The 24,910-nt window shown below is 28.6% G+C and overlaps 6 protein-coding genes across 6 annotated transcripts; 2 read left to right on the top strand and 4 right to left on the bottom strand.

Annotated features, from left to right (window-relative positions):
- Positions 1-44: 44 nt before the first annotated feature.
- GO595_005989 (putative 60S ribosomal protein l10) lies at positions 45-680 on the bottom strand (the record flags this gene model as incomplete). Its single annotated transcript, XM_067919291.1, has 1 exon — positions 45-680. One exon carries the CDS (start codon positions 678-680, stop codon positions 45-47), a length of 636 nt encoding a protein of 211 aa, XP_067774025.1.
- Positions 681-1,190: 510 nt separating this feature from the next.
- GO595_005988 (RNA cytidine acetyltransferase) lies at positions 1,191-3,404 on the top strand (the record flags this gene model as incomplete). Its single annotated transcript, XM_067919290.1, has 1 exon — positions 1,191-3,404. The coding sequence occupies one exon, from the start codon at positions 1,191-1,193 to the stop codon at positions 3,402-3,404; it is 2,214 nt and encodes a 737-aa protein (XP_067774024.1).
- Positions 3,405-5,524: 2,120 nt separating this feature from the next.
- On the bottom strand, positions 5,525-5,980 carry GO595_005987 (40S ribosomal protein S13; the record flags this gene model as incomplete). Its single annotated transcript, XM_067919289.1, has 1 exon — positions 5,525-5,980. The coding sequence occupies one exon, from the start codon at positions 5,978-5,980 to the stop codon at positions 5,525-5,527; it is 456 nt and encodes a 151-aa protein (XP_067774023.1).
- Positions 5,981-11,121: 5,141 nt separating this feature from the next.
- Positions 11,122-12,231, bottom strand: GO595_005986 (COP9 signalosome complex subunit 4; the record flags this gene model as incomplete). Its single annotated transcript, XM_067919288.1, has 1 exon — positions 11,122-12,231. One exon carries the CDS (start codon positions 12,229-12,231, stop codon positions 11,122-11,124), a length of 1,110 nt encoding a protein of 369 aa, XP_067774022.1.
- Positions 12,232-12,381: 150 nt separating this feature from the next.
- Positions 12,382-13,368, bottom strand: GO595_005985 (fructose-1,6-bisphosphate aldolase; the record flags this gene model as incomplete). Its single annotated transcript, XM_067919287.1, has 1 exon — positions 12,382-13,368. The coding sequence occupies one exon, from the start codon at positions 13,366-13,368 to the stop codon at positions 12,382-12,384; it is 987 nt and encodes a 328-aa protein (XP_067774021.1).
- A 5,713-nt stretch (positions 13,369-19,081) lies between these two features.
- GO595_005984 (tetratricopeptide repeat protein) lies at positions 19,082-21,784 on the top strand (the record flags this gene model as incomplete). The annotated part of the gene is made up of 1 exon (XM_067919286.1): positions 19,082-21,784. The coding sequence occupies one exon, from the start codon at positions 19,082-19,084 to the stop codon at positions 21,782-21,784; it is 2,703 nt and encodes a 900-aa protein (XP_067774020.1).
- Positions 21,785-24,910: the final 3,126 nt, after the last annotated feature.

The raw sequence follows: 24,910 nt of genomic DNA, 5'->3' as shown, positions 1-24,910 counted from the left end.
TAAAAGTGGATATGTTTAAACGAGTTTTAATCGTTCAGATGGATTTAGTTTGCTTTCTTTGGGATTGGACCACGGCGGTAGACACGGCGCATGTGATTTCCGCACTCAACAATTTTGCCAGAGGCGAGGTATTCTTTGTATTCTTGAAGTGTGTATGGTGTGAAACCTACCTTTGATGATACAATAACTTTTGATTTACCTGGGAACTTGAATGATGCACGGCGGAATGCTTCAATTGCATTCTTGAGACCATCTTTTGGTGCACGAACTGACATGATGCATTGTGGGTGGTTAACACGTGAAACCATACCATTTGGTTTACCGAAGGCATGACGCATACCTGTTTGAAGTCTATCTGCACCTGCAGTTGAAAGCATCTTGTTGATACGAAGAACATGGAATGGGTGAAGATTGATACGGATGTGATATGCTTTACCCATTGTCTTCATCATGTAACGGTTGGAGCTAACACGAGCAGCTTCAAGAGCTTCAGCAGAAATGTTTTGTCTATGTTCAAGATAGATAAGACGAACACAATATGGGAAAACGTGTGCTGTGGCTTGTTTTGTACCAGTTTCATAACGTTGAAGACGTGGATCTGGAACACCACGGCAGAAGCGTGACTTTGGATAAGGAGCACTCTTGAAATAACGGTAGCAACGAGCTGGACGACGACCCATTAAAAAGGGGTCAACCAAACCCCTGAAATTTCTTAAGTTTACAATAAAGTCACTTTTTTCGCAATAACCGAAACAAAGTTCTTCAATATTTCGAGGTCGCTCAACTCGACCATAAATCCAATGCAATCTCAAACTATTAAGAAAAAGATATCAAATGAAATTCGTCAAGTGCTTGAAAGCGCTAAAGAAAATAATCACAGATGTTTAATTATCATGGTTGGTGAAAAAGGAATATTTCAAATACAGGTTATTCATGAAATCATGAAAAAAATTCATGGAACAGATACAGAATCAAATAGGCCATTACCGTCAACAATTTTATGGTGTTTAAAACATAAATTACAATTCAGTTCAAATGAAAGAAAACGAGGGAAACAATTTCGTCAACTCCAATCTAAGGGACTTATTATTGATGAGAAAGCAAATCAATTTCAATTATTTATGAATTCTAATAAAATCAGATTTTGTAAGTATGAAGATACACCTAAAATCCTTGGTCAAACATTTGGTATGCTTATTCTTCAAGATTTCCAAAGTATTAGACCTAATTATCTTGCTCGAACAATTGAAACTGTTCAAGGTGGTGGTGCCATTATTCTTCTTCTTGACACAATGCAAAACCTCGAAGATCTTTATAAAGTTTCCATGGCCTATCAGAAAGGCATGCGTAATGATATTTTTGGTACCACGTCAAATCGATTTAATCGGCGATTTTTATTAAGTATCAAAAAATGTGGCAATTGTATATGTGTTGATGATGAATTTAATCTTTTACCATTTGTTAAAGCCACTCCATCCATCCAAAATTTTCAATATGATGAGAACAAATTAAAATCACTTAAAGAAGAAGTTAGTACCATTGATAAAATCGGTTGTATAGTTGATAAAACGCTTACAGTAGATCAAGCGAGTACGTTACTTCATGTTATTGATATACTTCAAGCCCAACAATTAGATAAAGTTGTTGGTATTACAGCATCACGTGGTCGTGGTAAATCTACAGCACTTGGACTTGCATTAGCATATGCAGTATCTATTGGTTATTCCAATATATTTGTAACAGCACCAGCACTTGAAAACCTTACGACACTTTTTAGGTCAGTTCTTATTGGATTTGATGCGCTTGGTTATAAAGAACATTCCGATTATGATATCATTGAAACCACGACAGGTATCAAAAGTATCATTCGTATTAATATTCATCGTGATCATCGACAAACGATTTGTTATATCAAACCAAATGACGCTGACAAACTTGGGCAATGTGAAATTCTTGCGATTGATGAAGCAGCAGCAATACCATTACCATTTGTTCGGAAGCTTTTAGGTAAATACATTGTTTTAATGGCGTCAACAATTAATGGTTATGAAGGCACAGGTCGTTCATTATCATTAAAACTATTTGAAGAATTACGAAGATCACCGAATAAGAAGTTTACTGAAGTCGAGTTAAATGAACCAATTCGTTATGCGCCAAATGATCCAATCGAGAAATGGCTTCACAACTTATTATGTTTAGATGCACAACCAAATGACATTAAATCACTTCCATCACCTGAAAGTTGTGAGTTAATGCTTGTTGATCGTGATCTATTATTTTCAGGTAATAAATATACTGAGAAAATTCTTACGTCAATTGTAGCATTATCAGTTGCATCACATTATAAGAATGAACCCGACGATTTGATTATGATGTCTGACTCACCAAATCATCGAATCTTTGCAATGATTCCGCCAATATCAGAAATAGTGAATGGTGTACCAGATATTATATGTTATATTCAAGTGTCACTTGAAGGACGTATTACACAAGATCAAACATTAGATGCTATTAATCGTGGTAAGAATCCAAGTGGCGATTTAATACCTTGGACAGTCCGTGAACAATATAACTTTAATGATTTCACGCAAATGACTGGAATTCGTATTGTACGTATAGCAGTACATCCACAAATGCAAAGTAAAGGTTATGGATCAAGAGCTATACAACAATTACTTGAATATTATTCAAGTCCTAATGATATGGCGTTAATTGATGATGAATCAAAGCCTATTATGAAACGACTTGTAAATTGCGCACATGAAGAAGTGAATTATGCAGGAGTAGCTTTTGGTATTACTTCAAGTTTATATAGGTTTTGGTCACGTTGTGGTTTCGCACCAATTTATGTAAGTCAAGCTATAAATGAAACTACTGGTGAACATTCTGCAATTGTATTAAAGCCATTCGATGATAATAATGAATGGTTCATGGAAATGAAAAATGAATTTAGAATTAGATTTGGAAGATTACTTGGATATCAATTTAGAGATTTCCCACCAAATTTATGTGATGCAATTTATGCAACTTTAGAACCTGAACAAAGAATTGATATGGATTACATAGACATGTTGACTGAGAAAGATGTGGAACGACTAAAAATGTTTAGAAATCGTCAAAAGGATTTCACTGCAATCGAAGACTTGATGCCAAAATTGGCAGAGTTATTCTTTGAAAAACTGGCAAAAGTGGAATTGTCAAGATTACAACAGACACTTTTGCTGATGATCGGATTCCAAAAACATAATTTACAAGAATGCGCTAATGCACTCGATATCCCTGTGGATACTGTAAGAGTTACAGTGTTAAATATCGTCACAAGGTTCATACAGGCATTCGAGAAATTTGATACAGAGAAAAATGAAACTAAACATAAAACTGCAGAAGCACCAAAAGTCGAATAATAAAAATGTAAAATAAAGTTGAATTATATAATTTATATATTGAATTTTGATTCCAAAAACAAAATTACAATGTTAATATCATGTTAAGGAGTTTGAAAATATCTGTTATTGAAACTAATGATAATGCAGTAATGTCGTTTTTGTGTTCACGACTTTAAAGTTGTATAATCTTAGAATGTATGTGCTATTATTAAATTAATTGAATATGTAAGTGAATTATAAATGTAAGAAATTGTTAATGTTTTGTGTATTTCGATGTATAAGAATTGACTGTTATTTCTGATAGTGATTTCGTTAGTTGTCAGTGTAAATAATAATAGAAGAACATACTTGTGTTGAAAAAGAGCATGAGATTAGATACATATGTTATTAATTTACTTTAAACATAAGTTATTCATCTTATATCACATATTGTTATTTACTTTACAAATGAAATAAAAAAGGGAAATAATTATATAAATTTATTTTTATTATATAATTCAGTCCATTAAATACTGAACATCATTAACGAAATCCTTAAACTTTTGTTGAAACTTCAATTCATCAATATCATTTAACGATCCAGATGAATTTTCCAATATTTCCTTATCTTGTTGAGAGATTTGTAAATTTTTAATGAATTGATATAATATTTTTTCGATGAAATTAGGATTTTTATTATATAATTCCGAAATAAATTCAGTAAAAGCTTTTTTATCATGTTCTAAGTAATTCATTAAAAACTTTTTCATAATCATCTGATTGAGAAAATTGTGATAACGCAAATTGTCTTAGTAGAGCTCTACAGCTTTAGAAATTGCATTATACATGGGCATATTAAATGTATTTGGACAAAAATCTAAACTAATAATGCTAAAAATAATTTCTACCTTCTGATTAAATTTACTATTAACTTCAATCATACAATTCAATTGCTTTCGTGGATTAATCAATATATTTATCAAATTATCAATTAGAGTTTGAAAATATATTTTATACTTTTTGGAAATTGGATTTAAACACAATTTATACCAACTCTTGAGCACTTTTGGAAAATAGGGCGCCTCGTATAACCGCCATGTAATCTTCTCATATTTTGATAGAAAATCGGTTACAAGAGTTTCGTAGTAAGAGTCTTGTTTGAAGAAGTAATTCGAGGCAAAAGGCAAAAAAGTGCGTACCAATGATTTGACATATTCATCTGTAACTTGATCAGTTCCAATTAAAGAGAATTCTGTGTCGAAGAAAGTAAAAACATCCCTCAAAAATGGAATATAAAAATCATCAGTAAAATCGGAAAGCGTATCAGTGCGAGAAAAAAACTCGAAAAGACACTTGTTGGCTTCTAAAGCAATATCATTGTGCTTTTTTTGAGAATAATTAATAAGGATTTCAATCAAATCGAGTGACATGGCACTAAATGGAACCCATTGTACAATCGATTTTAAGAGATCAATAGCTAGGATATCGATTTGATTACTTTGGTTTTCATCTTTAAGAACATTAACAATTTGAGATATTATTTGAGGCCTTGAACTAAAGTATTGCTGGATATCCAATTTTGTTTTGTGGTATATGCTATCTTTTGTTGGTTGGAGCTTATCAGAAAATAATTTGAAAAGCTGTATTACAGTAGGGTTTTTCTCTTTGGTTGCTATATTTTCGTTGAAAAATGATATCCAAAATGTACCTTCGTTGGAGAAATCATTTATCATTAACGTAACAATCATATTCAAAACAAAATTTGTTAGAACTTCATTAAGCACAAATGCTTTGTTCATGAGACAATCAACAAAAAAATTACGAATTTGAAGTTTTGTTGAAGATTCAATATTATCAGAATTAGGACTTAATGTTTTGGGTGTCCAATATTCTGTTATAGCTGTATCAATTATGCAAAGGCCAAACATATTTATTGAGGGATCTGAATAATTATTTAAAAGTTCAAATGCAATTCCTATATTTGAAGTATCTGATTTTATTGCATTTAATTGTTGCTCTATAAGTTTTCTATGCTCTTGATCATCGGTTGAATTTTAAAACTCAGAAACGAGCAAAGCAACATCTTTGGGGTTCATTGTGATAATAACCGCAATTTCCATTCAATTGGTACTCCAAAAAAAATTGTTGAAAAAAAAAGTTTAAGCAGTAAGAGCAGATGCTGTTTGAGCATTGTATTTCCAATTTGGTGCAATTATACGCCTTGATTTATAATAACGTGCAAGACGATGGATACGACTTTCAATGAGGATGAGACGATATTTGCCATCAATGTCGTGGTTAGACCTTTCAAGGTGCTTGCGAACATTGACTGCTTTTTTGATTAAATAATATAATTCCTCAGGAAGAGCTGGAGCTAATCCGTTGGCTTTGAGAATGCGAAGAACTTTGTTACCCGTAACTGCACGAACTTGACCAACACCATGGCTATCACGAAGTTTTTCACCAATTTGTGATGGTCTGATTCCTTTCTTTGCATAATCGCAAATAAGTTGGACAACATTTTCACCTGAAAGTTGGAGCCAATGTGGAGCTGTTCTGCGGTATGGAATTGTTGATCCTGAAATACCTTTGCCTGGAGAGTGAAGGCGACCCATTTGGATAAGGGAAGACCAAACCGCCGATTATTTTTAACGGCTGCTTTTAGGTTTTGTCAAGGAGAAAAATAGCGAATAAATAATATTTTACTAAGATTACTGAGTTACAAATTAACAAATGAAGGAATATGGAAAATATGGATCAATTATCTATTTTTCAAACTTTCAAACACTCTATTTGTCCTATATCAAAATCCAAAGGGGATATCTGCTTTTCATTCTCATCCCATGAAAAAGCGAATCCAAATTTTATTATGCTAAAAGATAAAGAATCTGACATATTTAATATTAGTTCAGGAAAATATCATTGGCATTTCCCTTTGTTAGAATTACCGATTTCATATGTTAAACATTATTTCAAAATCTTTTCTTTAGTTCTTAATCATTTTTCATTAAAAGCACATTTAGCAATTTCAATGATTAACACTTCCATAAAGAAAATGTTCAAATTCATTGAAGCTATTCAAGTTCTGATGTATAACATTTCTATTTTGAAAATATCCGGGATTTTTATTATTTTTTGAAATTAAATTTTTAATGGACAAACTGAAAACAATCGAAAAGAAAAAACATAAAAATATTATAATTTTTGTTGTATTTTTCATAAATTCTTTTCAAATATTTTATGATCATAAAAATTTAACATTAACAATAACAAACACAAATGATTTTAAAGAAATTGAAGAATATAAAAACATCACGCAATTTATAAATATTGGTGAAGGAATTTATTCCATTCCAGGTAATTTATAGAATGGCCAACAGTTATTTCAGTTAATTTTGGTAATTCTATAATGTATATTGGAGTTTATGTGTTAATAAAATGTTCACATTTAGAAACGATTATTTTTTGGGAAAATGTTACACAAATTGGCGGTTCATCATTTTCATTATGTTCATCAATTACAATTTAGAAATTCAGTTACAACAATTGGTGGTTCAGCATTTTCATCATGTTTCAATTTAAGAATATTAACACTTGGCTCTGGAATAAAAGAAATTGGCGATTCATCATTTGGTAATTGTTATTTCCTTGAATGTATTTATTATTATGGTGATCAGGAACCATATCTTGGCGAAAATGCATTTTATAATGTTACTACGACAGTTATAACATATTCAACATATGAAAGCACAACATTTGATTTAACGAAATCTTTTTCATATTTATTAACGATCACATTATCTATTACACATTCATTTACTTATTATGAAATACAAACGAAATCACTTTCACTAATTATAATTAATTCATCGAATATTTATATTGAAACAGAATATATTTATTATGATTCCACAGTTATTATTTATTCGACATATTACAATTATTATTCGAACTTCTTTACATTTATTTACAGTAATGAATTTCAAACAAATGATAATAAAACAACAATTATTATAATAATTGTTTGTGTGATTGTTATTATTATTATTATAATTTCATTACTTATTATATTATTGATTCGAATTAAAAATAAAAAAGAAGAAATAGCTGAAAATGAATTTTCAGAACAACAAAATGATAACAACCAAACTACAAACACATTCACAACAGGAATATCTATTTCAAATATTGAAGAAGATCCTTTTGCAAATGACTTCAAAGAAGATAAATTCATTGTGCAAATGTAATTTAGATAAATATATAATAAAATATAGTCTGTTCTGAGTGTAAATCATTTTATGTTTTTTGTTCTTTCTTTTAAAAATTATTGAGCTGCTCAATTATGTGTAATTTTAACTAAAGTACCACTTATGTTAGTAATTACTTGTTTCAAAACACAGAATTTGCTTGTGTAATATGATACGTATGTCATATAGCACATTTATATAAAGATTAACACTATCATTCAATGCATTTATTTTATGGAGCATAAAATACTTTTTTATTTTTTCTTCTGTTACAAAGCAAACATTTATTTCTGTATATGTATGTGTTAAATCCTAAAAATTTCTGTGATAAATGTTTAGTAACACATGTACAAGTGTCAGTTACTTATCATAATTCTTCTGTTACAAAACAAATATTTATTTCATTTGCATATGGAATAACAATTAATAAAATTTTTATTTATATCATTAAAAACATTTTACATCAGAATTTAATCTTTGTTTGTCCCTTCACATTTGTTTTCTTTTTCTTCTTTTTCTCAACAATTTTTATTTTATCATTTTCCATTTTCTTTATTCTGGACAACAGCAACAAGACTCCATCTATTTGATATATGTAATCCGAAGTTGTTGCCTTAATAACAACACCCAAAACTCTATTACAATTATTACATTTAATTAATTGATAACATTTTTTATCAATTTTACAAAAAATATTTTTTTGTATTATTTGACAATATAAAAATTTTTTCATTTGTCTTCCAACGAATATACAATTTCGATCTTCATTTATATCAATATGTAACAAATTTATTAAATCTCTTTCATGAACATAAACACTTTCATTTGTTTCAATTGAAGGAATTTCGATTATTATATTATTACAATTTAAACATGAAAACTTTAAATCAGTTCCAATAACGAATTTAATTTTTTGAGGAAATTTTTGTTTCATCTCATTAAAAAATGTTATAATGTTTTGTAACACGTCTGAAATTCCATTATTTAACTTAAATGATGAAGATAACCATTGAGGGAAATGATTTATATATTGATAATATTGTTTATCACAAAATATTATTGTTCCATATTTATCCATTTTATCGAAGAAAGAATTTAATATTTTCGTAATCTTTTGTAATGAATATAATTCATAAAATTCACTTTCTGTATTATATTGTCGTTGAAGTTTTATATTTTTATTTTTAATGTTTGGTATTCCATATATAAAAATTGTATTAACTTTCGAATAATTATTAATATCATTATTAAATACATCAATTAATAAACTTGAAATGCCTTTAGATATGTTCTTTTTAAATGTTTCACGTACTTCAAAACAATTGTTTTTGTTCGTGAAAAATATTTGTTTGATGTTTTGTAACGTTTTAATGATTTTCGTTTTCTCCCAAAATTTTATCATTTGATATATAATTTTATGATTCGGTAAATAAAATATTATACCATTTGGTATATTAGGTAATAGATATTCAAATGTAGAACCAAATCCAATAAATAAATTTTGGATTTCTTCATTATTATATTCTTTGGTCGAATCAAAGATAATTCCATTCATCGAATTTGTGATAATAAAACTACAAATTTGTGTCGGATCGATTTTATGTAATGTGGAGATTTGTATTGGAAATTGTGTCTTTAATTCATTTGGATATATTTCCATTGGAGATAATGAATCTGATGTTAATATAATTGAATGAAATTGATTTGTAAGCATCTTAAATAAAATGGAAGAATCAAGACATAATATACCTAACTCATCTTCATTTTCATTTTCAGTTGTTTCAATTATTAATTTAAAAGAATCTTTGTATTCATTATTATTTTTGGATGTTAACGTGAGTATTGAATTTAATGAATTCAAAAAATTAAATGTGTTCTCTGAAATGGGTTCGTTATTTTGCCTTAAAAAGTTGTCAAGCGAATTTCGAACAGACATTGTTAATTCCCACTTGTTTTGGAAAACTTCAAAAATGTCATTTTCAATTAACATTTCCTCACGTGAAAAACGAAGACCGTTTAACCATGAAACAAACCAATCAGAAATCCGTTGGATAAATTGGATTACTTCTTGAAGAGATTGGCTTTTGTTTGTTAGTTTCTCTAAAGAATTTAGTATTTTGGTGATTTTTCCTTTTGTTGTATAAAACGAAGATAATTCTAATGATTTTTCTATGACATAATCAGCATCATCCATTATTAATATATCATTAGATGTGGACAAAGGTAAATTGTTATTAAGAAAAATTTGATTGGTTGTAAATATTAATTCAGCTTTTTGAAGAAGCAATCTAGAAAGATGATATGGACAAATGTTATTACATTTCCCATAGTCAATAAGGTCTTCGATGTCGTATTTATATGAAAAATTGCTTTCAAGTAAATCTAATGGAATTTCTTTTGGAATTAAAAAATTACATCCGGAATTCTCGCAAGGCATTTTTGATCTAAATGCAGCGGAGTTTACGCAAAGAGTTTTTTTATTGCATATAAATCCAATTCTTGAATCAATTTTTATTTTCTTTAGTTCATGAATAAGTTGGCTTAGCTGTGGAAAGTTGGTAGCTGTCATCCATATTTTTGGAATTGTATTTAGTTCTGTGCTACCATTAATTTTATTTTCTTGGAAATTTGTATTCTTTAAATAATTTTGATATGAAAGTGCAGATGCTAATATTGTGGTTTTTCTGTCTTTTCCTGTTGGTGATTCTAAAAGTGCATTTTCTTGATTAGTAAAAGAGCGGATTGAATTAACAATAAGTACTTTTTGGAATTTTTGAATTTCTGGTGAAAATAAACGAACAGGAATACCAAAAGAAACCATTTCTTGGCAGGTTTCATTTGATTCCATAAGGGGATTATGTGGGGGAACCAATTGATGATTCAGTCCGATTGTTCACCAATCTCATATAATATTTTGAAAAGAATATTTTGAATAAATTCAATACAATTGTGATATCACTCCGAAAATGATCATTTTGCCTCAAGATTTTTTTCATTGTTTTTTATCCATTAATGGATTTAAATCCAAATGATTCTTTTTTTCCATATTTTCTTTTCTTTTTTCCCCTAATTTTTCTCATTTCATTCTAATTATTAAATGTTTAGGTGAACGATATATTTGATTAATGTACAAATTTTTTGAATTTATCATATAAATAATAATTATTGTAAAAGTTTATATGTGTTATAATATATATTGTTGGAAAATATTAGAATTAAATATGTTTATTATTGTGTTTAGTTTCAATATTATTTTCACCATAAATCTTATCAAACACTTAATTTGAGAATTATCTTTTATTTTTCGTAATTCAACAATTCTTTACTCAGTACAATTGCCACTTTTCTTGTCTGATCATAAAGTAGCAATCTATTGTCCCTTAACCCATGTGTTGAATAAATTTTTGAATCAATATTGTTCTTAAAAAATGCCACATTAAAATTCAGAAATTTCAGAAATATTGAATATAAAATAATCGTTCTAATCAAAAAGTTCTTTGAATTAATTTTTATTTTGGAAGTTTTCCAGCAATTTGAGATACTGTTTTACAATACTTCTCGATGGATCTATCCTTGATTTCAGACTTAGGTATTAATGAGCGGAAAAGTACCATTTTGCTTGGTTGATCGATAATTGTTTCGACAGTTTTAGATTGGACCAAACTCATTCTATCAATAACCTCATCGACCTTACATCCAATTAATTGCGAGAGCCTATCTAAACTGATGGATGAGAACAACTTTGAGATGCATTCAAGATTATGAGTTTGAATAGATAAATCAAGTTTTGCCTTGTCAAAGCAATGCTCGTTCTTAAGCTCATTTTCGATTTCGTTGATCTTTTCTCCAGTGATAAGTTTGTTCTGAGTGAAAATTTTGAGGAGATTACTTATTGGAACAGATTCTGTCTTTTCATTGGCAAGCATTCTAGCAAAGTGGTTATTACGTGGCATGCTCGGAGGAGCTAAGATTCCATAAACAATGGCAAGGTGAAGTGGTCTTTGTGGATTATTTCGTGTATAAGTGGAAAGTTGATAATATGATTGAGATGCTAAAAGAAAGTCTCCTCTTTCGACGCTGACACCGGCCCTAAGTGCATCGAAGCGCTCAAGGTATTGTTTAGGTGTTCTTAATCTAAATATGTATTTGAGAGCCTTGTTCAAACAGGCATAAGCATTATCCTTATAGTGTGCCTTAAGGTATGTTTCACCTATTAATAAGAAGTGTTCAAGTTGTTCCCATTCTCCATGTGAATCAAGATCATAAGGTTCACCATCATAAAACTTGGCTAAATCATAGTACTTCTTAGTTTCTTCACAAGCACTTATGAAAATTGCTCTTAATTCTTGATAAAGATTCTGGAATGCGTTGAAAGATTCTATGTACTTTAAGAGTGGAAACATAAAATCTGGCTTCAAATCGGAGCTAAGACTTTTAACAGTTTTTGCAACTTCATTGACTGCATCATTGGTGATTTCAGGTAAAATTCTTTGTTCAATTAAGTAATCGAAAGCATCCTTATATTTAGCAGCATCGTTAGCTTTAATAAGACCAAGAAGATAATTCTTTAAGTTTGCTGATGGGTTTTCGCCTTTGATAATTGTTTGTATGTCAGTCATATTATTTGTCACTTTTGGTGTCATTTTTAATCGAACAAATTTTCGAAAAACTTTTTTATGGATTCAAACTTATCTGTTCAGGAAACAAATGTTTAACTGCGAAACATATTATGGTTATTCATTATAAATGTTGGTGAAGTTGATTTTTACTTAGTCAAATGCATGACCAGCAGATCCAAGAACTTCGACATTCTTCCTAGAATATAACTCAATGAGCTTTGCCCTTCCCTCACCTAAGTATTGGCGAGGATCGAACCAATCAGGATGTTCGCTAAACAATCTTCGAATTGTTCCTGTCAAAACGATTCTTGCATCGGAATCGATATTCACCTTACATACGGCAGATTTTGTGGCTTCCCTGATTTGCTTTTCAGATACTCCTACAGCGTCCATCATCTTTCCACCATACTTATTGATCATTTCGACATAATCCATAGGAATTGAAGAAGATCCATGTAAGACAATAGGGAATCCAGGTAACTTCTTTTCAATTTCATGCAAAATATCCAATCTTATTTCAGCTTTTGTACCAGGTGGGAATTTATAAGCTCCATGGGAAGTACCAATAGCAATTGCAAGAGAATCCACTCCTGTCCTATTTACAAAGTCTTGAACTTCTTCAGGTTTTGTATATGTATGAGTTTCTGCAACAACATCATCTTCGACACCTGCTAAGATTCCAAGTTCACCTTCGACGGTAACATAGTTTGGCTGTGAGTGCGCAAAGTCTACAACCTTCTTTGTGAGTTTGATGTTTTCTTCATACGGAAGATGCGAACCGTCGATCATAACCGAAGAAAAACCGTTTTCGATACAACTCTTACAGAGTTCGAATGAATCGCCGTGATCTAAGTGTAAGACAATTGGTATAAGCTTATGCTCAGGATGGATTTCACGTGCGAATTCTACAGCACCTTTTGCCATATACCTTAACATTGTTGAATTTGCATAACGTCTTGCGCCAGCAGATATTTGTAAGATTACTGGTGATTCGGTTTGTACGCAAGCAGTAATTATTGCTTGTAATTGTTCCATTTGAGAAAAGTTGTACCCTGGAATTGCATAGCCACCATTAATGGATTTAGCAAAGAGTTCTTTGGTATTAACCAATCCAAGTTCTTTGTAAGAAACTGACATAGAATAAAAGTGATATTATTGGAAAACTGTCTTAAGATTTGAATAAGTTGCAATCTGTTTAATAAAACTTTATCTCATGTGTAAAATTTCATAAAATTTACAATCGAAAAGTTTAAATCTTCTGTACTTATTTTGACCAATTTGGACACGAGACGTTTTGAGTTAAATAATTCTATTTAAAAGATGTCCTTGAAAGACGGAATTTAGTAATGACAAGTGCTGATATCAAAATAAATGAAACCAAAAAGATTATTATTAAAAATTCTGCATGATTTTTGTCATGTTGTTTACAACAATTTTTTGAAGTTTTTATGTCAACATATTTGTAAATAGGTAAAATGTATAATGTATATACATCGCGATTTTAATGATTTTCATATGTTTGTATGCTTGTATCAACTTTTGCTTTGATACTTTTCTTTCTAATGTTTTCTACCAACATTTGATCTTCGAGTTGACTTTGCTTATGAGCGATACATGCTACATTTCTTATTGAAAATGAAGATTTTATGTTTATCGAAGAAGAATCTGAATTAAAATTTTCATTTGTACTTTTTTCAAGAAGTAAATATACTATTTCCATGTAACCATTTTTCTGTGCAATTTGAAGTGCTGTTTCAAATTATTAAAACATATATAAAATTATTAAAACATATAATAAATTATTCAAATGAATAGTTTTTGCATTAGCATCAATTCCTTTATCCAAAAGTAATTATACTATTTCTATATTATTATTTCTAACTGCTATATGAAGTGCTGTTTCAAATTATTAAAAAATATTTTAAATTATTAAAACATATTTCAAATTATTAAAACATATCCAAAATTATTAAAATGGATATCAAATAATTAAAATATATTAGAAATTATTAAAGCATAAAAAACTTGCATTTTATTGAATGATATTATAATACCAAATTCATTAACTTCAATTGGAAGATATATGATTCGTAGTTGTTCAGCATTAAACAAAATGACCAATCCAAGTTCAATAACAATAAATGAAAAGACTGCTTTTTAATCTTGCCTAGGTTTGGTAAATATCCTGGTTTAGAAATTACTATTGAAGGAGTTGTATTCTCTTGGTGCAAAAAATTAAAAATTATAATAATTTCAAGTTCATTTACATCGATTAGCAATAACATATTTTCTTCTTTTCGAATTATTATTCCAAACAAACTTAATGAAATTAGCTATTTCCTATTTGATCATTGTTCTTCATAAACAAACATTACAAATCAAGATTTAGTTACTTCAATTGAATGTAGTACATTTGTTTGTTGTGCTAAATTTGAAACAATTATCATGGGAAATAATATTTCAACAATTAAAGCTAAATCATTTGAGTACTCAAAGTTTGAAATTAATTTGAATCAATTAGATCAGCACTTACACATGCAACTTCCTGTGGTTCCACTCAAATAGTTAAAATGCTTCTTCAACAGAAAGGAATTAAAGCAATGTTAAAGATATCTATTTAAATTTTATATAAATTGTATTAAATTTTTAGTATTTAAAATTAATTTTTGGAAATTCATCAAATTATTTTGTAATGCACTTATGCATTCCCTAAAAATGTAAAATACAAAAAAATTAGTCAAATCGCTTCTTGAAAAAGAAAAAATAAATATTTATGCTAAAGATGTATACCTAATTTTTTGAATATTTATACCAAATGTATAAAGAAAATATTTGGTATTTATTTTAAGGGTCGCGTCAGATTGTAAAATTCTCGTACGTTAAGGGGTTCTCAATTTTCTGAAGTTTATTGCGCGGGAATTTTTTATTTCGAGTCTATCTCATTATACATAGTGCTTTAAAAAAATTGAAAAATTTTCTCCATATCCTCATATAAAGAACTATTATATGGTATATGGAATCAAGGTTTGCCACATATTGCAATTCCTGATTTACAACCAAGTGAATTTCAATTTGTAATTGCAACTTATCTAGCAATTGAACGCTTGAAAAATCCAAAGGTGACCCAAACATAACTCGAAACATCAAAGCGTGATTAAATTATCCAAAAATGCGATCTTAAATTATTTAGTAATCTTGAAGAACAAAAAATGTTTTTAATTTGGAAAAATAAAATATTTTATTGCGAAAATGTTTTAAAAATCTAATGCATTTTGAATATTTGATATAATTAATGCTAAACTTGGATTTAGAATATTTGATAAAAAGAAATATATAAGGTTTCATGCTCCAAAGATGGAAAATTTTGAACAAAAATTTCATTCAATTTTGACGGTTTATTTGTTAAATTGAGTCATATAAAAAATGCCATTTGAATTTTTCCAAAATATCATATGCCATTTCAGTTCACTTTGCCAAAGAAAATTTCCATGACACTTTTCGATTTATATAGTTTACATACAAAGAAATTCAGAAAATCAGGTGCAATTTGGCCGTTCAATGGGAATGTGTACAACGTTAAATTTAACCCCTTACTTTCAGTCACAGTATACAAAAGTTGCTCACAAATTTGAACGAAAATTTGACAAAAGGTAATGATGATGAACAACGACGATTCCGCCCAAAAAATAAACACAAGAGTACGAAAGCATGTTAATGCTTCTCCCCGGAATCACGAAGGGCGATGGACACAAGAGGAAGACAATATCCTTATAAATTTTATGAATGATAAAAGTGATGACTTTAATGATTGGAAATCTGAATACATTCATATGCTTTTACCAAATAAAAGTACAAAGCAAATCTCCGAAAGGTGGAGGAAAGTGTTAAAAAAAGACATTCATAAGGGATCATGGACAAAAGAGGAAGATGACATGGTAATAAACCATGTAAATATATATGGACCAAAAAAATGGAATCTGTTAGATGGTCCTTTGAAACGTGCAGGAAAACAATGTCGTGAGAGATGGGTTAATATTCTTGATCCAAAATTAAATAAAGAACCATTTAACCAAGAACAAGATCGACAATTAATTAAAGCTGTCGAAGAGCATGGCAAAAAATGGACTTTAATATCAGATATGATTTTCACTGATCGTTCACCAAATTTCCTTAATAATCGATGGAACAGCCTTAACAGGAAGGCCTCTCGAAAAGAACCAATCGTAGGTTTGAAAAACAAAAATAACATTACACATTTTGAAAACAATGAAAATACAAATGGAGCACTTGACATTGACTCCTCTGACGTGGAAGCTGATAGCTCAACCTTGTTTTACTTGGGAGGTGACTTCCTTAATTATGAAGAAAATAATTGGAATTTTCATATATGAATAACAAAAGAAAGTTTTCCTATTATAAACATTCCCACCTTCACTAATATCTTAATTTTCATTTTTAAGAAAGATCTTTTGTAAACAAAATGTTTTGACAGATCTGTCGATGTACATCTTAAATATAAAGAAAATCGTTCAGAGTAATTTATGTAGTCAACCATCTTTTCTCATATTGGAACTTTGGTCTAATTTATTTTGGTTATGATCGAAATGTAATTTGTGAATGAAATTTATTTTAATCATTTTTAATTGAATTCAATTAGGCAAAAATTGGTGGTGCAAAAAAACACAATAAAAGTGATTCAATCAAAACATGGAAATCAACCTTTACCAAAAGAGTAAGTTCAATATCGATATTGAAAGTTAACTTTTTTCTAAAATTTTTGATATTACCTCTTCACAACTTCCATTTTTCTTAAATTCAAACCAAGAGAGGCTATCATCTTAATGGAATGACCTACTCAATACTGTGAAATTGGAGATAAATATCGAAGTTTAATTAAACTATTACTTCTATTGCCAAAGATAAAAAGTTATTAGAAACTTTTGTCAAATGTTATATAACCACTGTAGACGATCTCAGCTCACTTTCAGAATATTTGGACATTGAGTTTAAAATTGAGTTTGGAAATGCGTTTTTCAACAACATTTCTAAGATTGTAAAGTATACATGCTAAAATTATTCAACAAAACGATGATTATCAAAAACTTAATTATCTCAAGATTTAAGTTTTCTTTATTTTTTTGTTGATTTTAACATAATTCCATGTGCCCAAAGATATAATTTTGATATTGTCATTGTGTTTTCAGATAATATCAAAACGTATCAGAAACTTCAATTCTCATTTATTCTTAAGAATATTATATAATTCAAATTATATAAATTTGTATACAAATATTTTCATTTTATTATTTGATTATTAATGTAATTGGATCCATTTTATCAAATGAATATTTCCAAAATGATTTTAAACGATTAATTAATGGTTTAATTGAAATAACTTTAGATAAATATTCGATTCCAATACATATTTATTGGTAAATACACAAGAAAATGATTATCTTTTATATATATATGATTATCGTCTAAACTTTGTGTTTCATCTATTTTATTATTTCAACGTCTTAAGATGTACGTTCTTATTAACTTCTTTACATGCATTACGTAAAGGTTTTCTTTGTTAGGTAGAAAGCATTCAGTCGCTTTCTCTATACCAAACATTGCTATCATTTCTTTATTAATTTATGACCTTTGCCTTTGATTTCCCAATTTGTCTTTTTACTGGAGTTAATTCCAACAAATTGTGGTAATCGAGAAATCAATTTTGTCGAAAATTGTAATGCACTACGAAATACTTCTGATTTGGATTTGATTCAATAATCAAATTTAAACAAATTTGTCCGAGGTCTTCAGGGTTAATATTTTTTGCAAATTTACAAATGATGCATTCAATAGCATTAATTGTAGCACTTTCAAAATTACTTGTGTTAAAGTTATACCAACAGATGTAATAATAATGGTGATAATGAATGGCCTCGTTTTATGAAATCGCTTGCAGTAATATTAATATATATCCACTAGCCGCTTCACGTGTTTTTGATCAATGTTCTTTTATTGCACCAACAATTTGATAAAAAGCTATTCAACATCTCATCATAATTTTCTGTGTTTGGTATTTGTAATAATGTTAACATCAATAAAAAACGATAACTCAATGTTGATGATGACTGAATTTCTGTATTTCATTCATGTTCTATTGGAGTTGTTGTGTTTGTTATTAAGAGTAAACAACGAAGATCAAAATCAAAATCTAATTCAACATCAAAAAAATCAAATTCATCGACAAAAGATAAACAAAATCGAACAGAATATGTTGATGACAACATTAATGAATTTGTTCATCAAAAAGAAAATGATCAATGGATATAATAATTCATAATAAATATGCAATTTTATACTTTAAGAATTAGTTAAATTAGTCCAAGAAAAATGATCAATTTCTTTAAAACATTGGAATCTTATGAGAATAAAGTTGACAGACACTTAACTCAAAGTATTTACACATAATTTGGATTTCAATATATTTTTCAATGATAAAATATACCAAATGTGATGCAAGAGAAAGCTATTTCATACACCACTTTAGACACACTCAATTTTAGGTACGTGTGAATTTTGGGGTTAAGATTAACTTATAACATTTACTCTTTACCATGCAAATGATAGTTCAATCTCCACTAATATCATTATTAACTTTGTAAAAATTGCGTTTTTGATTTAAAGCTTTTTTTTGTTATTGAGAATATATAAATTAATATATGTTTATCTGATTGTAGTGCTGGATTTGAAATATTGCTTGTGTATGACATTGTTTGTGTGGATTAAATTGAAGTGTTTACGAAAAAGTATAAACGGATTCATATTCTTCAAATAAACACTTCGCGAAAGAACAGAAATGGAGAACACCGATAAAATTCGTAAAGAACTTTCTGTTCTTCTTGCACATTATTTACGAGAGAGATATCCAGATATATATAAAGAGTTTGAAGCTCTTCTAAATCAAAATAGGATTTTACCTGAAGGATGTAATTCTATCCAAGAAGCCCTAGAAATTCGTTACAAAAATTTTCCTAACGATCAATTTTACAAGTTAGTTCAATCACTTCGACCAAGTGATGATTTTCCATCAATTTTTCGGCGAATCAATCCATTTACTTTTGAAAAACCATCAATTCCATTTGGCATATTAAACTCAGTTAAGCATATTTTTTGTCATGATGCTGCTATTTTTTGTTTAGCAATTGATCCACTTGGGCGTATTCTTGTCACAGGCTCAGATGATTTTTCACTCAAATTATGGACCATTCCAGACCTTATCCCTATCATTAGATTTTCTGGTCATACAGGAGTAATTTCCCAAGTATGTTTTAATCCTTTATCAACATTATTATTATCTACTTCACATGATCAATCCATTCGCTTGTGGAGTCTTGAGACAGGTAAATGCCAAGCAGTTCTTCGAGGTTTTACTAACGATGCAGTCCATTACGCTGTTTTTTCGCCATCGGGTTCACTCATCGCCGCCGGTTGTGAAGATAAACGTATTCAAATTTGGGTCACCTCAGACGCACTTTTGTCAAAACCTCCGTGCCGCACAATTTTTTCACATGGAAATGGAGCTATTACATGGTTAGCATTTTCTCCTGGTGGTGAGTTTCTAGTTTATTCCAGTGAGCCAAATACTTTAATGGTAATTTCACTCAAAACAATGAGTCAACATTTATTAGAATTTCATATGAGTCCAATTAATTTAGTTATGTTTACTAATAAATTCTTTCCTTGTAATGGAATGTTGTCACCACATGTTATCTCAGTTTCTAATGATGAAGGAATTGCTGCTGTATGGGGAATTGATCAAACAAATTGGAGCATTATCCATAAGTTTAAGAATGGGACACAACATGGGCGTAAGTTTTCCAAAATTTTGGTTTCAGCCTTGGATTGTGATGAACATTTATTAGTATTGGTGAAAAACGGCTGTGCATATATTTGTGATACCATTTCAGGAAACACCGTAGGAGAAATTACCGATGCAACAGCATTTATAGGTTGTACATGTATAGCAGCAAATCCAGTATATCCACAAATTTTCTTTTTTGGTAATTGTAATGGTGATGTAGCGATAGCCGATGTCCAAAACTTAACCATTCTGAATCAAAATAAGATAGGTGGTGAGCCTGAGTTTTTAGATGCAATATGGTCGACAAATGGGGAATGGATATTTGCGTCAGACAACTCTGGGTGCATTACTTCATTTCATTGTTTACGGAAAGATGATCCATTATCACAAAATGATCCTGATTATGAAATATCCGAAATCTATGATATCTCTGAATTTATTAATACCACTGAACATTATTATTGTAATAAGCGTGGGGAACGACTTCCAAATCAGCCACCACCCATAGATCTCCGTAATTTACATTTGCCAATTCTCTTAGCGCAGACACCGTTTATTCGGAACACATCAATGGAATTGAATTTGATTGAAAAAATGAATACTGCCGATCGCCAACCGTCAACGTCACAATCGACTATTATTGGACCACCCCCATTACATATTCATTTATCAGTTGAATGTCCAGTTAATCCACATTTAGAAAGTAATGACACATCCATTGAAGCCACCTCTAATGAAGAAGAAGAACATAATGAAAACATAGCCATTTTATCTGATCAAGATGAATGGAACTTTCAAGAGATAAGTGAATTAGAAACGGACACTGAAGAAAGTTATTGTTCATATTTATTCTCTAATGATATTCCACGTGGCTATTTCAAAGATTATTTAACCATTATTGGCACTACTGATTATGTTTATATACCACAAGTTGGTGATGAAGTTGTATTTATTAAGAACGCGTATCAAAAAATCTTCAAAGACTTTAATGCATATCCGGGAGTTGATTTTATCCGTACGAAGATTGTATCGATAGATATTAATCCGAATGTTAATGGTTTTGTTATTACATTTCTTGAAAATGTCCAAATTTTATATTTTATCCCTGAGAAAGTTTCGTATTTAGTATTATTAGCAAAGTTTTCGACCACAATGAATCAAATTAATAGTATTAATGTTGGTGACACAGTTATTGTACCAATCAGTAATGACAATAATTATTCGATTATTACATTATATAAAGGCGAAATTACAAATAAAAATAATAATTCGTTTGAATCGATTTCAATCGATTTCGGTAAATTTAAGTTAAATGTTTCGCCTTGGCAAATATATAGTGTTAATAATCGACAAATATTTAACTACGAAAGTATAATCAGTGCGAAAATGAAAAGAGTTATGAATAATATGTTATCTGTCATGCAAAAGTTTTCTTCCGATTATCGTTACGACTTTATGAGGAAGTTACCATTGTTAAATAACATAAACGAAATCAAATTTCCAATGACATTGAACTTATTTGCTGAAAGATTGGAAAACGAATACTATCGATCAGCAGAAGCAATAGAAAAAGATATCGATTTGGTGTTGGAAAACGTTTCGATTTGTAACCAGAATACAATAATGAACTCGAAAGCTGAGGATTTGTGTGCGAATTTGAAAAATAATTTGGATTTATTGATGAAACAAATTAAATAAAAAGTGTAAATAATTATTTTTGTTTTGATTGAAAATATTTAAAAATTGTTTCGGATATTAATATGTAATAAATTTGCAAATTTAAATGTTATTAATTGAGTACGAAGAGAGTTCGTAGTTTTGATGAAATGGAGAAAAGATTTTATTCTTTGATATTTTAAAACAACATTTTGTTAAACCACAAATTATTGAACTTAAATTTTTAAAATGTCATATTCGAATTAATTTATGATAAATATAAACAAAATTTCATTCTATAAATAACGAATTACTAATGATTCATGCATAACACCATTAACTTCCATTCCTTTATTTTTAATAAAAAATAATAACAATTCATAATTATAAGAAGAAATACATTTTCTTTAATATATTAAAATTAGTGACTCCAAAAATTTTATTTTCATAAATATAATCAAAAATATCATTTCGATGAAATTCTATTACAATTTCAAATTATTCCGATAAAGATGAATGATGATGTTCACACAAATGAATAATTTCAAGATTTCCACCATTTGCAATTGCATATTTCCCAGTATCATTAAGCGAAAATTATCTAAAATTTAAACATATGGTAAAATCAATTAACCTTGAAATCAATTGACTAATGATCAGATTTATTGAATTTATGAAATTTTTATCAAACGAATTCAATATTTTCAGAGCCGATTCATCCATATTTATTTCGTTTAATTCGTGAACAATTTTTTGAACATCTACCAATTTATTTAGATATTTTAATTGGCTTTCACTTAATTTGTACAAATCCCGGCGACGTTTTGTAAAGTATTCAATTTATTTTTTTGGGAAACACCCCAAAAAGAATTGCACATAAAAAAAAATTCAGCAGTCCAAATCCTTAGATAGGTCTGATTATAAATAAATAAATCCTAAACTTCATAGTTAGTCGGGTTCCATTAAAAAACTATTGCACGATTTTTTTTATCATTAAAAAAATGATAAAAAAGCACCCATTTTTTTAATCAAAAAAATTAAAAAATTATTTTTTTTCATCAAAAATGTATATTATAAAAAACCATATATGTGGAAAGAAAGCAAATCGATCATAGATTATTTTACACATTTAAAATTTATGATTTATTTACTTTTGACATCATTTCTAAATTATTAATTCGGAAAATTGAAATTTAATTTCCTTCAAACAATACATTCGCGAAACAAAATAAAACATTTTTAATCAAAAAAATTTCTATTTAAAATCATCACATAAGAAAAAAATTTGAAAAAACCGATTTTTGAGCACTTTTTGATATTCAAAATATAAATATTCTAATAAATAATCAAAATTATCGAAATATATATATATAAATTAATATTCATGATGTATTTTTATTATAGCTAGAAAAAATAAGATCACCGCCACTTCATATAATTTTTTACTAAGATTTTAAAAAAAAGTGAGAAAAAAATGCAAAAAATTGAATGAAAAAAAATTATGCTTTTAATTTAATGAATTACCATTTATAAAATATAATTTACATCAAAAATAATAAAGATTGGTCACCAAAAATATATATTTGGAAAAAATCGATTTTGAAATTTCGATTTTGATCCGGATATTTTTTTCCCAATTTGAATACAGATTTTTATTCATGTGTTGATAGGGATCTAATAAAAATCAAAAAATTCACCAGGATATGTTTATTTCCTCAGTTTGAGGAACTCTATTGGTAGATTTTCGAAAAGAACACTTTTAGTATAAAACTTAGAATTTACAAAGGAAAAGTGTAATCATAAACTTATCAAAAAAAAAAAAATAACAACAAACCCCTAAAGGGCGACAAACAAATTCATATGAATATGGAAAGTACCGAAAAACCTGCCAAAATACAAAGACTCCAACAACTCGAACAAATTGTATTTAATTTAAACAAAGATAATCTTAATATTTCTGTTCAAAATACAATGATCATACTTGAAAAATATTTTGTTTATTCATACAATTATATTATATGTTCCTTAATTAAACATGCATTTGCTTCTATGAGAGAGGAATATGAAATATATTTTATTTATTTACAGGCAATACAAGAAAAAGAAAAAGAAAAAGAGTACACTGATTTAAAGCTTTTTAAAATGTTTAAGCAAAGCCTTCTGCAAGAAAAATCACAAGAATCGTATTATCTTCTTGATAAAATGATTGAGAAAAAATTAGTTGGTTTAAACATCATAAACAGTCTTCAATCAATATATTTTTCTCATTATAAATTTGATTCACGAAATAAAACTGATAATAATCCATTTTCTTCTATTTTTTTAAAAAATTATGAAGAACTTTCAAATAATAATTATGAGCTTCATAAGAAATATGTTAAAGAAGGACATAACCCAAGCGAAATTGCAAGGATAATTAGAAACGATGAAATAGAAAAACTTCAAGAAATGTCATCACAAAATAATTTTGATTTTAATCAAACAATTGAGCCATCACTTTATGAAAGATGTTCATTAGTTAATACAAAAGGAGTAAAATTAATTGATTATGCGGCATATTTTAGTTCAATTAAATGCTTTAAATATTTACTATTAAATAAATCTATTAATGACAATACATTTAAATTTGCAGTTGCAGGTGGAAATCTTGAAATCATTCATTTGTGTGAACAAAATCATATATCTTTAAAAGAATCTTTCGAAATAGCAATTAAATTCCACCGAAATGATGTTTTTCGTTATATTTATGAAAATAATTTTGAAGAAACATCATTAACCCAATTTGATTTAAACAAATTAGGAGAAGTTTGTATAAATTATGATAATTTTGAAATTCTTGATTTTTTGTATGGTGAAGGAATGAAAACCAACTTAGAGATGATTAATAAATCTGCACGAGTTGGTAATTTCTTTCTTGTTAATTACTATCTTGAAAATTATCCAATTCCATTTAATTTTTTAAAATTAGCTTCTAAATCTAGAAATTTGGATCTTATTAATTTAATTCTTGAATATCAAAGAAGTAACAATTGTATTTGTTTATTTTGTTCAATGTTTATTTAACATTATCATCATTTTAATATAAAATATTTACAGAAACATTTTATTCAGCTTGCAAGAAAGGTTGTATTGATGTTGTCCAAAGTATTCTTAAACAAAACGGAAACA

This window comes from Histomonas meleagridis (assembly GCF_020186115.1).
Source record: "Histomonas meleagridis strain 2922-C6/04-10x chromosome Unknown contig_4, whole genome shotgun sequence".
Lineage (NCBI taxonomy): Eukaryota > Parabasalia > Tritrichomonadida > Dientamoebidae > Histomonas > Histomonas meleagridis.
Note: the sequence above shows the minus strand (reverse complement) of the source record. Positions and strands in the feature narration are given on the sequence as shown.